This window comes from Botrytis deweyae (assembly GCF_014898535.1).
Source record: "Botrytis deweyae strain B1 chromosome Unknown BDEW_003, whole genome shotgun sequence".
Classification (NCBI taxonomy): domain Eukaryota; kingdom Fungi; phylum Ascomycota; class Leotiomycetes; order Helotiales; family Sclerotiniaceae; genus Botrytis; species Botrytis deweyae.
The window spans coordinates 608,556-625,449 of NW_024066210.1; the positions used below are offsets into that span (position 1 = coordinate 608,556).

The 16,894-nt window shown below is 42.9% G+C and overlaps 5 protein-coding genes across 5 annotated transcripts; 1 reads left to right on the forward strand and 4 right to left on the reverse strand.

Moving 5' to 3' along the window:
* Window positions 1–495: 495 nt before the first annotated feature.
* On the reverse strand, window positions 496–2,306 carry EAE98_001575 (uncharacterized protein; the record flags this gene model as incomplete). Its single annotated transcript, XM_038949194.1, has 2 exons — window positions 496–571; window positions 763–2,306. 2 exons carry the CDS (start codon window positions 2,304–2,306, stop codon window positions 496–498), a joined length of 1,620 nt encoding a protein of 539 aa, XP_038814179.1.
* Window positions 2,307–4,045: 1,739 nt separating this feature from the next.
* EAE98_001576 (uncharacterized protein) lies at window positions 4,046–5,077 on the reverse strand (the record flags this gene model as incomplete). Its single annotated transcript, XM_038949195.1, has 1 exon — window positions 4,046–5,077. The coding sequence occupies one exon, from the start codon at window positions 5,075–5,077 to the stop codon at window positions 4,046–4,048; it is 1,032 nt and encodes a 343-aa protein (XP_038814180.1).
* A 412-nt stretch (window positions 5,078–5,489) lies between these two features.
* On the reverse strand, window positions 5,490–7,303 carry EAE98_001577 (uncharacterized protein; the record flags this gene model as incomplete). The annotated part of the gene is made up of 5 exons (XM_038949196.1): window positions 5,490–5,505; window positions 5,570–5,676; window positions 5,767–6,558; window positions 6,615–7,162; window positions 7,255–7,303. 5 exons carry the CDS (start codon window positions 7,301–7,303, stop codon window positions 5,490–5,492), a joined length of 1,512 nt encoding a protein of 503 aa, XP_038814181.1.
* Window positions 7,304–8,553: 1,250 nt separating this feature from the next.
* On the reverse strand, window positions 8,554–10,396 carry EAE98_001578 (uncharacterized protein; the record flags this gene model as incomplete). The annotated part of the gene is made up of 3 exons (XM_038949197.1): window positions 8,554–9,692; window positions 9,745–10,082; window positions 10,164–10,396. 3 exons carry the CDS (start codon window positions 10,394–10,396, stop codon window positions 8,554–8,556), a joined length of 1,710 nt encoding a protein of 569 aa, XP_038814182.1.
* Window positions 10,397–12,975: 2,579 nt separating this feature from the next.
* On the forward strand, window positions 12,976–16,623 carry EAE98_001579 (uncharacterized protein; the record flags this gene model as incomplete). Its single annotated transcript, XM_038949198.1, has 10 exons — window positions 12,976–13,032; window positions 13,087–13,242; window positions 13,527–13,626; window positions 13,687–13,755; window positions 13,808–14,300; window positions 14,353–14,587; window positions 14,635–14,877; window positions 14,932–15,528; window positions 15,577–15,620; window positions 15,678–16,623. 10 exons carry the CDS (start codon window positions 12,976–12,978, stop codon window positions 16,621–16,623), a joined length of 2,940 nt encoding a protein of 979 aa, XP_038814183.1.
* Window positions 16,624–16,894: the final 271 nt, after the last annotated feature.

The window sequence follows — 16,894 nt, forward strand, 5'->3', positions numbered from 1 at the left end:
ATTAGATGGCTTTGTCGTTGTCCCGCTCTTATTATATGTGATCATCTTATTGTATGGTAAATGATTTATATTCCCATGATGGCTTGGGTCTTTTCGCGTCTCCAGAAAAGTTAAGAAATCCAATTCCAACGCGGCGCGAGATCCCTTTACAAGTAGTGAGGCCAAGAAAGACACCTAGTGCCCTGGGGGGCTTGGTCACAGTATTGGTACATAATACCATCACCAATTCATTTATCGGCCCAATCAACATCCTATCATCAAACCGAAACTCGCCGCGATGAATTGCAGATATGGATAATACCTTGATCGATTGATCGGTGCCATCAGAAAGAACAAATTCTCGAGATCTCAAATATGGTGCGAGAAACCTAAGTTGCCCGCATTCAAGTGTGGATCGGCGCGCTGTGAATGACTGATCGAGTAACCAGGGGAGATCAATTCCAATACAACTACCCAGAAACTGTTGGGTGGGTGAGAAAGTATCAGGAAAGCGCCTCAAATTTCTGCAATAGTACTTGCCCGCGCTCTTCCACGCAGAACTCGACCATATTTTCTCTGTCGAGTTGCCAACCTGCCATTGAGGAATACACACATGGAGCGGAACACCTTTGCGCGGGGCATGAGAGATGCTTTGTGATAGCCAAAGGCTCTCTGCAAATATAAATTCGATAGGTCCAATCCACGAAGCCCTACAATGACATCAATGAATAAGGAAATGGAACTAGATAAGATTTTACTTGGGAGGGATATATAATCACGTACCATGACCATGTCGAGAACTGCTTTACAGCCATCCTAGCCTGAGTGGTTCTTACACGTTTCTGACAGGTTTTCGATGGAAACCACAATAAAGCTTGAGATAAAACATCGGCTGGAATGCCTTGGGTCTGATGAATGCTCAAGTTAGACAGATTCTTTGGCCTGTTGAATCGATGAAAAATGCCTTCGAAGGCATCAAGCACGTCATTCGAATGTTTTAAGTTTCTCTGACTGTATTCCTGAACTGCCATTAGGTAGCTTTCGGCTTGCAAGTGCGCTTTGACTTCCCCCAAGTAACGATAGGGAGTAGGATTGGGGTCTTTTCTGAGTCTCTTACTCCACCATGGAGGCCCGGTGCGGACTTGAATGTCTTGAGATGGCAGTTGCTCCATACAGTCATATCCCTCCCTCCACTGGCTTTCGGGGCATTGAAAAAAAAGTTCGTTCGAGGTAAAGTACAAACAGCGCTGCGACAAGCACTGCTCCTGGTATGTCCAACCACGACTGTACCACTTGCCCTTTCGGACTTCCTCGCATAAGGATGGCAGGCAGAGAGAAAGCGTCAATAACTTGCCATGATCGATAATTTCGTAAGGTTCTATGGGACTATCAGGACGGTGACTAACTCCTCGCAGTCCCGCATGCGGATTGTCACCTACAGCTGCAATAAGGGTGAGTGTAGAACCATTGTAGATGTTGCCCATCGCGCTCACTAGTCGTGATTTGTCATCCGGGTCATCTTGCACAATGCAAAGTGTGTCCACCCACAGGTATCGAATCCCAATCTTGCGTGTCAGTTCCATTGTGTCACGGACAGTGCGAGGAACAATCCCATCCTGAAGTATATCTCTTCGCAGCGAGGATAAAGCATGTGGACTGTAAAGCGTGTCTAGATTTGTTTGGGTTGTGACAAGAATTGAGGCTTCTTTAGTATTCTTTTCCGCATTCAGAATAGTGTCAGAATTTCCCCGTGTGTAAGATGATACTGTGTATTCACATCGTTCATTCCGATTTGTTAGACATTCCTCTACGACATCAATCAACCGGAAGGGGTATTGCCCATGGAAAAGTGTGTTGCTAGCCCTGCTTAGTGGCACCTTCGAATGCTCATGGCCATTGCAATTAAATAACCATTTTTGGACTAAAGAAACATCCAAAGAGCTCGGAATAGCACGTCGCCGGATGAAACTATCAGCGAAGTTGGGTAAGTGTTCAATTTCCGCAAAAATGAACCTGTCTTCGCATCGGTCAATCTCTCGTAGAGGAGGCCGATTGTTCCGCTGGCTTGAAGTTTGTTGGTTGGTTGCCAGCAATAACCGTGGTGCAGGATATTCCGTGCGACCATTTACTCTGAGTGCGAGAGGGCTCCGGCTCTGAATGAACAGTTGTGACGCTGTTTTGATAACCGAGCGTGAATCTTCGCTAGAGTTGTTTCTGCAGGCCAAAGACGCCGCTCTAGAAATGAGCGCATAGAATGAACAGTCTTGACTTTTGTTGTAGTCACTAACGAAGCCAGCTGTGATTTCATTGACTTCGTTTGCAAGCATCCTACTTGGATTGATCCTTTCGCAGAGTTGGCACAGCGGCTTGGCCGTACTCACGATGAGGTTGCCCGTTCTTAGCAAGTCGCTTTGAGATGGTATTGTACTGTTAAAATAACAGAATGTTTCTCTCTCCCATCGCAATAGATGAAACTAGAATAAAATTCCACGAGCGATGCAGAATATTCGGGGCAGTCTTGTGTACGTTTCCTTCCAGGTTGGCATTGCATCGTGGCTGATGGGGTTTGCCTGCTGTGAGTAAGATTGCTGATGAAGCAACATGTAGTCCATACCTATACTACAAGAACATTCACACCTAGCCGAACAATGCGAAGCTCTGGTGTCTGTTTGAGGCAAATAGTGACAAAATTCAATCTTTCACGTACCAATACTATTGATGTCACTCAGAGAAGTCCTTGCACGTGTAGTGTTTTCTCCAACTTCTTACTTACAGATTGACTGACCTTTTCAACCACTAGCAACCCATACATATCCACAACACATAAGAATCACCTCTTCAAACCCCCAACACAAACCCAACATCTTTGACAACCAATAAACCAACCACAAATACAGAAGCATAATTTCAACACCACCCAACCACAGGATTGAAAAAAAAAAATGAAAAAAAACCCCTCAGCTCATGATATGCGCAAGCCATCTATCTATCTCAAGACCGACTATCATCCTGCATACATGCATACATACATACATACATACATACATACATACATACATACATACATACATACTCCTCGACCACACAACCCGAAATATAAAAAGAGACGACAAAGTGCGAGATCCGGCACGAGAACCACCCCCGCACACGAGCACCAAGCGTGAGCTATATTGCTGATAACTATGTATGTATGTATGTATGTATGTATGTACACTTCTCATATATCAATCACATCTCGACTGTCTATCTTATCTTGCATGTTATTCTCGCAGCGTATGTGAGATCGTGTATCAACATATATTTATCATATCATAGAATCTGTGGATTTGGTAAGAAGGAAAATATGACTGGAATTGTTTATGTATGGTACACGATGAGATACGCTGTCACGGAGAATCAGATGGAGAAGCGCGATATATCTCCCACTCTCACATTCATTCATTCATTCATTCATTCATTCATTCATCAAGCAATATTGCGGTAGCCACATGACCGGGAGTATGATCCGTCTACAACTGATGATTGAAATGTGTTGTGTATCTTGTGTGGTATTTTCTCCTTCGATGATTCATTCATCTTGTCTCATGTAGAAAATTAAATGTAGAAAATTAAATATAGGATTAAAATCGTTTAGCGGAAAATGAAGAGGGAGAAAACGATGAGAGCGAATCCTCAAGTAGCGATTCCTCGTTACCAAGTTCGAGATCAGGAAGAGGCCGCGTTGAATGATGGGTGGAAAGTGGGTGGCTCAGACAAGGTATTGGAGAGCACACACACGGGAGGTTAGGCCTTGAGTTGAAGATCCGCGATATAGTATACTCGACTGGAAATGGAAAACGTAGATAACTGAAATGAATATGTTTTCAGAAAAAATAACATAGTATATGCTCATTTATTCATTGATTTATATAAAAAACGATGTATCCTTCTCTTCCCTACTCTTTTCTTCCCTAAATTTCAATGCAAATCTAGATGCACAACTCAACTACTACTTGATCAATATCAAATCACTCACCATTCCTTCTCTTCCCCTCTTCCTATCCCCCCTCCCCCCTCCCCCAATTCCCTACTCCCTACACCCCCCATCCCACACTCCACTCCTCACACACCCCTCCAAAAACTCCCTCACACCTCTCCCCCTCCCCCCAATAATCCCCTCCAAATCTCCCCCCAACCAAGCCTCTTCCCCCCTCCTAACCGCACCGTCAAGCTCCCCCAAAACCCCCGCCAACCCCTCCTCCACCCCACCCTCCAGCATCCCCTTAACAATCTCCTCTTCCTCCACACCCACATGACTGATCCCCCTCCCCAACATTTCCGTCAAGAGCGCAGCAATATCATCATAAGACCATAATTCACTTCCCCTCAAAACCAATTCCTTCCCCATCAATCCCCTCTCAAAATCATCACTTCTCCACCCAATGAGTGCTTTACGCGCCACATTTGCGATATCATCTACACTCACAAACGGGATTTTCCCTGTACCCGTTGCTGAAACTAATCGATTTTCATCGCGGATGGTATATAAATGGTGCATTTCCGAGAAATTTTCCATAAACCAACTCGGTTTCAATATCGTCCATTCCACTCCGTTCGGGTCGGAATTCTTCGATTCTTCTTCAAGTGTCTGAAACTTCTTTCCTTTTCCTTTTATATACTCAGACATCTGAGATAAAATTGGTCCATCCCCACAATGTAGTATACTCCCACTCAGAAATACAATTCTTCTTACTCCCCTCTTAATTACTCCATCGATAAACCTTTTAGCCAGAGGAAGTGCATCGAGAACAGGAGGAGCGATCATGAAAACCGCTTCGATTGAATTTTCTTTCGCGTCGCCGTCCCCCTCGGATGAGATAAACGGATTATCATAACTATTCGTGTCCAACCAGTCGAACTTAACTCCTTTAGTGTTTGGCAGTGATACTGGAGATGATCCGGATCGAGATGCTAAAAGAACGTTGTATCCATCGTCAGAGAGGAGAGGAGCGATTCGTCGGGCGACCTTTCCTGTACCACCAAGAAGTAAAATAGTAGCCTTATTCGTCCCGCCATTCTTGACTCCAATATCAGTACCCTTGAACTTATTCCTGTCCATCTTTCCAAAACCCGGCTGTGGCGTCCTATCTATTTCTCCGCAGTCCTTGACCGATACCCTTTAATTCGATCAAAAATTCGTGAACTCGGGATTTTATCCTTGATTGATAGAATGGTGGGGAAATCGAAGGAAGGTAAAACCTATCAAATACCCCAAGAGTTCATTTGGATGATCCGATTACAGGCATGATTCATGCCCACTCAAGTCCCTGCGTATCTGCATAATTTTCACACCAATGGAATATCCATGACTTTAGTCACTTCTATTGCATACCCGAAGAAAGCCGGACCACTTTACCCCTCCGTTTGGTGGCGAACTCCGGTCCTTCCGTAACTCGCACAATTTTGTTGCGAGTTTGGAATTTTGCTGGTGGGGCTGTCTTCAAAATTTATACACCCGAAAAAGTATATCTTCAAGCAAGAATAAATCTACAATACTGTCAATAAAGCTTCGTGAAGAAAAGGAAATATGATCGACAAGAACAAAACTTACATGTGAATTCCCATTTGTTGTTGAACTTCTCTCCAATCAAATTTGCGTTCATATTGGTGTTGCCTTCTCCAAAGGATTTCAAGTAATTCCAAGGCTCGATCAGCATGCTGTATGATTTTGATTAGCTTTAATCCAGAAACTCAATTCCTCATCATCTTTCTCATCATGCCCATACACAAAAAATACAAAAAACTTACATAAAGTGCAATCCTGGTATCAGCCTTCAACTTCTTCCTAACAGTATCCTCTACCGCCCAATCATTAAAGATACTTGCTCCCGCTGCAAACAATCCATAATACAAACCCATCTCCAATCCATAACCCTCTGGTGTCTCAGCAGCAATATCTAGAACCTGTGTGATCGCCTCTGAAACTTCTGGAGATGGTGGTTCCTCACCAACTGGGTTAATAATATGATGAATGAAAAGGATGCATCCGTACATGCAAGCTTTTGTACTAGAGAATGCTTCAGCTTCGAGAGTTTCCGCGACGGTGAGTTTAGTATCGCGTGGTTGTCGTCGCCAATCGTTAGAAAGATCCCGGAGCATCGGCGGACAATTTTGCCACCACATTTGAACTTCATGTTGGATTCCAAGGGCTTCTTGTTTAATGATGATTTGTTCTTCGACTGATGTTTCGACAAGGGAACGACTGGATAGACGAGATAACTTGGCCATAAAGATCATAAACACATGAAACTCTCCAGTCATAACACCGCCCGGGTCATAATATGGCCAATTCAAAGCTGGTTCTGCTGATGAAGGCGAATCGCCAATTTGTTTTGGACTTGTTGATAGTGTCGGGGCATCTTCGAGCCAATAATTCCCAGGTAATAGAGGACCTTGTCCTGCCCATAGAGAACCAGAAACATCAAGTAACGCAAAGAACCTTGTGAGGAAATCCGACGTTTTAGGACCTCCTCGATGTAAGATGAGATCCCGCGCACCCTTCAGATGCTCCAACCATAAACCTCTATCTGAATGTGATATCTATCATATATAAGCCACGTGTCTCATAATATAAGTAAACTCAAAAAGGGAATTACCTCATAAACACATAGTAAAAGACAAGCACCCAATGTGGCATTTTGTTTCGCAACTGAATTGTCACATAATGCCGTGTTAAGTTCTCTCAAAGCCATGGAATAATGTTTGGTAGCCTTAACCTCATGCTGCTTGTCAGTCCTACTCATATGGCCTGCTGCCACTGCGATAATACTATGTAATAGAGCCGGGCTGGTCGTTACAAATGGTACCAATTCCTCTTTGAAAGGGTTCCCTTCATCATCATTTGCATATGCCAAGAATCTGGTGCAAAACCCCACAAAATGATGAATATAGGGCATAGTCGTTTTATCAATATTGGGGAATTCAATAACGAACGAATCTTTGGGAATACGTGTTTTACCAAGCGCAAGCTGTTGAGTGGTGGGCAGTGAACTGGTACTGGAGATTCCATGACCATGAGATGTCGTGGCGAGCATGTGAGCTGGAGGTGTACTCCATTTACAATCGCGTTGAAGGCGAATACAGCGACCACAGTCTGGTTTCCCCTCATCACATTTCACTTTCCTTGCTCGACATGTTAAGCAACCTTGAACGCGTCAGAATTGAAGCCAGAAGCCATATGCCCATTGCCATATGGATGAGATTGATGATTGATGTGTAAAAGGAACGTGAACGGACCTGTTCTTGTTCGAGGTACAGGGGCTTTAATCCCCATTCCCGGAGCCATATTTACTTTGGTATTAGAGGCATTCAAATTCGTTTTCCCTTTGAACATATCAAGGAAGGGATGGCTGTAGTGTTGGGTGGACAGAGGATATAAAACGTTGAAGTCGTCGACGTTTTCCGATATCGAATGTGTACTGAGTAGTTGATTTGTAAAAGCAAAAAAGAGTCAATGCAACACGAACACAGTGTAGTGACTCGTGAGTAAAGTCCACTTTCTTGAGGTTGCAGTTTTGTGATGGCCTGTCGATTTATTAACCAGGTGTGAACAACCTGGCGCTTAAGCTTTACTTGAAGAAGATTAGAATGTATACGACAGAGCCACTTTTGAAGCTTTCGATACTTTTCATTGGCCAAGTCCGGTCCCGACAATAAATAACACTCAATATTTCAATGTTTGGACATCCATCTGTACGAAGCTGAAAGAGAATCAAAAAAAGGAGTATCCCGTATAATCCCTAGTAAATTATAATCTATATGAAAATTTGAAAAAGAGATTACTAGGTAATCATTGATTGAATTTGTACGACATAGAATTGTATGGAAAAATTCGTCTAATTGCAATGAACCCCTTCATTGCTCCATCTCTTCATCTCTTCCAGATCTACCGCTACAACAACTTCCTAAATTCAAAATCTTTGGAGATAAACATCTAGAGCCATCAAGATCTCTGATCCTTCGTCATAGACTCAATAATCTTTGACTTTGATATTGATCATGTGGGTTCCAACTTGCTTTCTAAACTCCTGACGGGTCAACTATACCTTTCTCCAACATTATAGTTTCATCGATCCAAGAATTACTGTACGATAATTGGTTCGCTCTTCAATATTTCAAATTAGTGCGGGGTGATCAAACCCTGTAAAATTTCCTTTAGCTTGAGATGGTTGGGAATAGTTTGCGGCATTTCTACCTGCAAGAGTCTGAATCGAGAAATTATATATGCCGGAAGGGAGGAAAGGAGGCCTGCGGGAAGATCTGGAAATCTATGGAAGGTTGAAGATGGGGGATTTCGTTCATGGATTGATGGGTCAGGTAGGTGTAGGATTCGAATCCTTATACCGTAAACCTTGTAGTATGTTCATGTACCGGTACATGTTCATGTTCATGTTTGGTGAATCAGAAGATTGTCATTCTAGACATGTACGTAAATCCAATTAAAATCTAAACTATATCTTTAAATATAAACAAGTACTCTGTAGAAATGCATCAGCATGTAGAAATCATCATCATAACCCTGAACCATATGCCCATTTATGTCGACTTATCCAATCCTCTACTACTCTCCGTAGAATCAGATCTGCCTGTGTTCAAATCATTATCTCTAATCTTTTGTAAGTCCGTCCTCTCCCTTTCTAAATACTCTGCACATTCAACTCTACTTTTTGTCTCACTGATCCAAAAGATTGCAACCGTAGGAACAAATATCAATGCTGCCACGAAAGGAAATGCTGCCCATTCACTGCCATTGCGATCAACAATAGCACTTGAAACAATGGGTCCAATCCATGCTGATCCCTTGGAGACAATACCTAAAAGACTGAAGAACAAATATTCTCTACCTTTGGGTACTAATTCTGCCATGAATGCTTGTCCATATGGAAATTGAGCACCAAGGGTAATTCCATATTGTGCTTGAAAGAGCCAAAACTCCCATTCGTTATGGAAACCAAACTTGGTGGTCCACAAACCTATCATTCCCCAAAGCGCAATGAGTACACAACCACAATTGCAAAATTGTAGCATGGTCTTAGTACGGATCTTGAGTGTTTCCTGAAGATAATAGGCACCGAAGACTCCGACTGTAGTTGAGCCACCTTGAACCATGATGAGATAGGTATTTTGTGTCGCGGAGAATTGAACAACTTGCGTTTGCGCGATTGAGACGAGTGTAAGTAATGTAGCGACTCCATCTGCCAATAAGAAGAATGCAATCAAGTAGTAGAAAGTTTGTCTCAACTTCCATACCTGTTTTCCGGCGAAATAGGTTTGCTTGAAACCAAAGGTAAGATAATTGTCACCCTTTGGTAGAGGTGGTCCCGGTCGCTTCTTTTCCCAGATGAACCATGGAATGGCAAGAATAATCCACCATCCAGTCGTGACAGCGACAGATACAGAGTATCCCCAATTGTTTTGTTGTGTGGAATCATTCGCACCAATTCCTGCTAAGGCTGCCAATGCTAAAGCTCCACAGATTGTGAATCCCACATTATTCCACCCATAACTTATATTCATAACCTTGGATCTTGCCATTGAGCACTTGTCTTCGTATTCTTGTTCTGTCAATGTACCTTGTGCATAATCTTCTCTCGCTTTATGAACTTCGGGAAGGTCGTGGGCAAGTTTGGGAAATATCGCGTTGAAGAAAACATAGGAAGACCACCAAGTAACACCTGGATGTGATGTTAGACACGGTGTATTTCTGTGATCCAATTGGAAACTTACTGCTGATAATGTAAAGAGCCATGGCGATTCTCCATTGATGTGCATATTGTACTCCCAAGAACCCGAATTCAAAGGCGAATGAAAGAAGGGAAAACAATCTAACAACCCATGGATTCCAATTACCGAAATCTGCCAAACTCCCAATCGAGAGGAAGAGAACAGCTTGCGAAACGAAGGTCAATCCTGATGCTATCAACACCACCGATGTGTATGCTTTTGTGCCTCCATTCCAGAAGACATGGCAAGGGGTATCATCGCCGCAAGGTGCGCTACCCAATGGCAAGACGTTTGGGTTAAAACCGGCTTGGTATATCAAGTTCTGGAAGAGAAGACTCGAGCTGAAGATCAACTGGTGTTAGTAATCGCATGAGATCGAGGGGTGGATGTACAAGATGGATGGATGGACCAGTCAAACTTACTATTGAAAAGAGCCGATTCCATTATTTCCTGCATAGTATGCATAATACGACCACAGTTCCTTCTTTGTCGCAGGTGGTCCTGTATCCTTTTGATGTGCATGAAAGACGTGATTTGATGGCGCACTACCTATTTCAGTCCCAACTGTTCCATCTTCAGCGCTTTGATAAGAATCTGGAGCGGCCACAGCAGTGAAGGGTAACTTGTCAACGGTTTCATGCTCCGCAGCCGTCATGATGAAGGAGTTTGGATAAGGCTAAGACAAAGATAAAGAAGCTAATAAAAGGAGAGTGGACATTGAAGAAGAGGAACCGGGAAAAGGTAGAAAGAAGTATGAAACTGATTTCAACAAACCTAGAAACTAGAATGTGCCCTGCAAATTTGAATAGTATATTGGCCACAACGGTGTATGCGGTTCTTGACAAAATTGGTTACCACCGACGGAGTACCGAGTTCAAAGCTTTTCAATAATCTCACTGGCTTCCGATTGAAGCAACGGTACGCAAGCCTCTTAGTGTTTTCTTACCTACTTTGTGTAAGTGTGCGGATTCGAGGCGGAGAAACATATGGCAGATGGCAGGGCAAGCCGACGATGTAACCGGAAATGGGTTGTTGAAGAAGCATTGATTTGCGCACTGGCTGGTCTTGATTGGATTTTCACTTGTTGATAAACATCGGCGGAACTCATGAAGGAGTTCGTTCTCTCGTTCTCTTCAAACCTTTCTTTTTCTTCCCTTGCTTCAATTTCCAGTACTGGCGCCGATCCTTGTCGCGGACCCATCTTGCTCATTCTCGAGCCACTGTTGAGGGTCGGTATGAAAGTGTGAGGTAAGGAAAATCCCAGGATAAGGGAAAGTCTAAATGAAAGACTCTCCACTGCGCCGAGATCACTCGTTTGATGTTCTTCTCCGTGTGTGTAAGGCTAGATACCTGGGCTGTGGGTGGAGCGAGTCAAGCCAGTCAAGCCAGTCAAGTCAGTCATCACATGTTTCTCGACTCCGCCGTTACATACCGACTCGTGCTCTCTCGGCTCTCTACCCAAACAGCGGGTAAACCGCCTAATGGATTATTAATAGCCGTTGATCATCCTTGGTGCGAGAAATCTACCAGGAATACTACCTAGTAGGTATGTGTATATATATATATATACTCCGTATATATGTATATGAGCTCATTTATCCCAGTCTCCCAGAGTCGCATTTTCCCAGGGAAGGGGAAAAAGGGACTCAAGGGACTCAAGGCACTCAAGGGACTCAAAAGAGGGAGGGGATTACACCGTCATTATCCCCGTGATTCCTGCAACCGGTCTGCTCCCATTACACCTAAATTAGTGCCTGAGGGTCTAGGTATCCATTTTTAATCTTTTATACTTCTGGGGATTCGGTCCAAATCATTCTGCCTGTTGTAAGGGGAAGGCGGTATCCAGACAACCTTTGTTGCAATTTGTACTCCACCTTGCTCAAGTGGCTCTCGGTGGTTAAGTATACTTACCGTGTCTACGACTCTACGTGCCTACCTAGGTAGGTACCTCCTCCGTGCCTATGTGCATATGTACCTCCTCCATGCATAACTTTTATCCCATGACATGATGAATGCCCAGGTGCCATGAAATCCCACCTACCTGGCCTCGAGCTGGCTTACTTCATTCTGGTTTCTTCTTACCTCGTCTAATTTCTATCCAAGATACCCGTGCACCTAGATAAATATACCAAAAATACACCCAATTCACTACATACACCCCTCAGATCCCTCATTTATTATCATTTCACTAATGTTCACCCACCTTCACCAACTTTCACTAATTCGACATAAATGTCTTTTCGAGTCATTTATGCTCGCCTATCTCCGATTTTCTCTTCCAACACGATTCAAATTGATCAAGTCTTTCTCCGACAGCCCCACACTTCAAGCAATTTCAACCAATCACCAGCTTCCAAATGACATATTCATTAATAATGCCATCTTCCATAATTTCTCGCCCACGCCCACGTCCACCTCTACACCACCCACGCTCTCACCCTCACCCTCGCCCTCGGCCGCTTCCAAGAAAGAAGAGAATGAATGTCATGTCACGGAAAAAGTCAATTCATGCAAAACACCCACTTCTACTAGTATCAATTCCTTGGGTTTGATGTACGGACGCGAGACTAGAGTCTAGAGTACCACTCACAATTGATCCCAATTGATCACTACTGCTCACTACTGCTCACTACTGTTCACTACTGTCCCTTCATGTCATAATCTCACAATCTCACAATCTCACAATCTCACAATCTCACTCTCGTCGGAAAGATAAAGGAATCAACCTTGAATGCCATCCATTCTCAAAATACCTACCTGCATCGCATATCTTGCAGATTACCCAAAGTCCACGTGGTACTGGACCTGCCGAGCTACCTTATATGTGAACTTATCTCAGAGTTCCCACTCCTCGTTGGGTCATCGCTCGCTCGCTCGCCTTACGCCTACATACCAAAAAAGGATATCCTTACTTTTGTAGGCGAGGAGAGAAGACTATTATGTACGCAAATGATTGATATAATAAACCTCCAATTTTGATCATGTATGTTCATCTTTATTATATGAAGAAGATCTCATCATCCATTGCTTCCTTTTGTTCTTTTTGAATTTTTATCCATTATACCCTTTTCATTGTTTTTTTTTTGGCAATATATTTTTGATATAAACTCGTGATACCCAATCCATTTTCGACCTCGTCTACGACTAATAAAGCTACGAACAACGAACAACGACATCGACAGCAATATCGATTTTTATTCTTTTAGCATTCAGAACTTAGCGGATATTGGCAAGATGCCCTCCAGAATATCTTCTCGTGTCATTGGAATTGACGTTGGAGGAACCAATACAGTGGGTGACGATTGAAGTATATTCCCATTAACATCTACTGATGATTGATTGTAGGATGCAGTTATTTTACAGAATGATAATGTATTGGCATGGCATAAGACACCAACAACCCCAGATATTCAAGATGGTGTTGAACAAGCAATTGCTGCTGTCATAAAAAATGCTCAAATTTCTAAAGATAGTATAGATTTCATCAAGATTGGGACGACAGTAAGTTAATCTTGTGTTCAGCACTCACTTTCTACTTCCTGCTTCCTGCTTCCCACTTTCCACTTCCACTTCCCACTTCCTATTTCCCTTCCTTACCTTGGTTCGTATTGAGAATCATGGGTATTAACATTCGATTTCCTCTACGTTCCGAAGTATCCCCAGCAAAAAGTCTCATGTTGGTCCTTCTCGGAGTATACTTGTGTTTGACTCTACTCTTTCCCTATCTTTCTCATCGTTTATATTCCGTGATTCATAGTCAAGATCTAATCCCATTTCCTTTGTAGCAATTTGTGAATGCAGTCCTCGAACAAAATGCTTCTAAATTAGATAAAGTGGCCGTTATAAGGTTATGCGGTCCTTACTCGAGGGGTTCACCACCATTTGGTACGTTACATGTCGACCACTCTCCATTAAATAAACATTAACTAACACTTAGGATTTTAGTTGGTTTCCCTGCATCGTTAAGACAGTTAATGGAAGGTCACTATGGCTATGTGGATGGCGGCCTACAAGGTATGTTTGATAGATATCTTCAAATTCTCACATAGGTACTAATAAATTCAAGTTGACGGAACCCCAATCTCCAAAGTAAACGTTGAACAACTCAGAAAACAAGCTTCAATTATCAGATCAAAATCAATATCAAGTGTTGTGGTTATTGGAATATACTCTCCATCCAACCCAGCTCAAGAGGAGTTTGCTCGACAGATCCTCGCCGAAGAATTAGGCTCAGAGTATGATATATCATGTTCATATACCATTGGAAGATTAGGATTTCTTGAGCGTGAGAATGCTAGCATTTTAAATGCAAGTTTGAGACGATTTGCCCGTCATGTCATTGCCGGGTTTGCACATGCGGTGCATGACCTTAAAAACGCCAGCTTATATATTACATTAAATGATGGAACTTTGAGTAAAGCATCAATAGCTGCAGAGCATCCAGTGAGATGTTTTTCTTCCGGTCCAACAAATAGTGCGAGGGGTGCCGCACTTCTTGCGAAGAATGAATGTATGGATCTTGAGGGCGATAGCGAAGTTCTAGTGGTGGATGTTGGAGGGTAAGAACTTTCTCCTTTAACCATTCTCGGTAATGATATTGACACATTATAGCACTACCACTGACATTTGCGCTCTCCTCAAATCCGGTTACCCAAGACAATCTGCCGCCTTTGTGAAAATCGCAGGGGTTAGGACCAATTTCACAATTCCCGATGTTTATAGCATTGCCTTGGGTGGAGGGTCACTCATACGTACAACATCGTCAGGAAAAACGACAGTTGGTCCAGATTCTGTCGGTCCCAAATTAGAAATGGAGAGTATCGCATTTGGTGGAGAAACTTTGACTGTATGATTTACCCTTTTGAGCTCCAAGGAAGATACTCACATGTTTAGGCTACTGATCTTGTATTATCGAACGAGAGAACCGATATCATTCCCGACAAACTCAGAATTGGTGGACACTCAGAAATCCAACGAGCTTTGGAAGATGCGATTGATCAAGTAAAAACAAAACAAGGATATGCTACAGTCATTCTTGTAGGCGGAGGCAGCATTATTGTAGGGAAGGATATTGCCGGAGTAGGAGAAGTAATCAGACCAAAATATTTGGAAGTCGCAAATGCAGTTGGAGCTGCTGTAAGTTGAATTATGTCCTTCATCCCTGGGAATGGAACTAATTTGAATGTGTAGATTGGAAAGATTAGTGGTAATGTTGATACTGTCGTTACACCCGGGGAAAGGACCATAGAAGAAGAAATCGAGGAGGCAAAACTACTGGCAATTCGAAGATGTGTTGCTGCAGGCGGCGACGAAAAAACTATCGAAGTTGTGGAGGTCGATACACTACCTATTAATTACGTTACAAATGGATCTACGCAGTTGGTCGTTCGAGTGGTTGGTGATTTACGCAATACTGGAGAAAAAGTTCAAGATCTGGAGACTATGCCAATAACGATGTCGACATTCAAACCTAGGAGAGCAGATTCTGGATATAGCGCAAGTGGCTTGGATAGTCCTGTGGATACGAAAGCTTCAACCTACGATATTCTTGAGCATGTTGATCTAGAATCCTATCGTCCACGCATCGAAGGTGATATATGGCATCTTTCGGAAATCGATCTCAAATTCCTCATGGACGGTACGGGAGTATTGGGCGTAGGAAGTTGTGGTGAACCATATCCAAGTTATATTGCTTGTTTAATTGCATTGGAGAGTGGTGAAGGGCTGAGGATTAGAAGACAAGATACTGTTCCTGATGATGCATTGATTATGTCGGCAGGATTTATGGTATGTTGAGTTGATAATCATTCGATGTCAAGTTACTGATAATTGTAGGGTTCACCAACTGTATACCTGGAACGTATACCCGGTTTGAACGAGTTAGTTACCTTTTGATATCCACAACTCACCAATTTGTATACTGACCAGTATTTTAGAATTACCGATACAGTCAAAGCTCTCATGTCAGCCACAGGACATTCCTCATTCGACGCTACTATACCTAACGAAATCGGTGGTATGAATTCTTTTGAAGCCCTTCTCACTGGTCATCGATTCGGAAAACCTACTCTCGACAGCGATTGTGTAGCACGAGCATATCCTATGGTTTGGCAGACAGTCAGATGTTTAAATGGTGTTTCAGTTACTCCAGCTGCTGTTGCCAATGGATGTGGAGGAACCGAAGTTTTCGTAAATTCAAAGGATGCCGAAGAAGCAGAACTTCTCATGCGGGATGCATGCACGAAACAAGGTTCATTGTCAGGAATGGTAGTCAACCCAATACGTGGTAAAGAAGCAAGAACACTTCCTTCGAATAGTTATTCGTGGGCATGGCAAATTGGTCGTTCAATCGCAATCGCTCGCTCCAAGAAAGTTGATCCGGTCAAAGATCTTATGCGAACACAAAATGGAACTAAATTATTCACTGGTAAAGTCGTGAGAGTTACGAGAACGGTAGCAGAAGGTTTTACTAGAGGTAGTGTCTTATTGGATCATATCACTTCTTCTCCATCAACCACCTCTCCTGGCGAAAAAGTTACCTCATCACTATATGTCGAATTCGAAAACGAAAACCTTTGCGCTATTTTGAAGACTCCCGGGAAAGAAGATGAGGTTTTGGCAGTCTGTCCGGATTTAATCGTTGTGCTGGATATGGCAAATGGAGCACCACTAGGCATCTCGGATTATAAATACGGACTTCGAGTAAGCGTCATCGCATTAAAAGCACCAGAGGTCTGGACCACAGAGGAGGGATTGAAAATGGGAGGACCAAGAGCTTTTGGTTTGGATATGGATTATGTTGGGGTGTGTGCGGAAAGTCAATATGAAGCTCCGAAAAGTGTTTGGGAACTCTTTGGGGATGAGGTGGAAAGGAAAGCTTGAGGCTGGTTACCTTGAGGGTAAGAGGGTTTGATTCTTGGAGGGGGGTGGAAAGATGGACGGAAGTAATAGATGGATTGGGTTGAGGATTGGGTTGAGAATTGAGAGATTCGAAATGAAGTAATTATAGAGATATCCCTATTTGATTTTTTCTTTTTGGTTTCTTTTTCCTTATATTAGTTTTGCTTGAAAGGAAACTTTTCAATCCCATTCATGCTTGATTTTTTGGTCTCATGGAATAGATTTTCCTGGATGAGGAAGTGGATTATCTAGT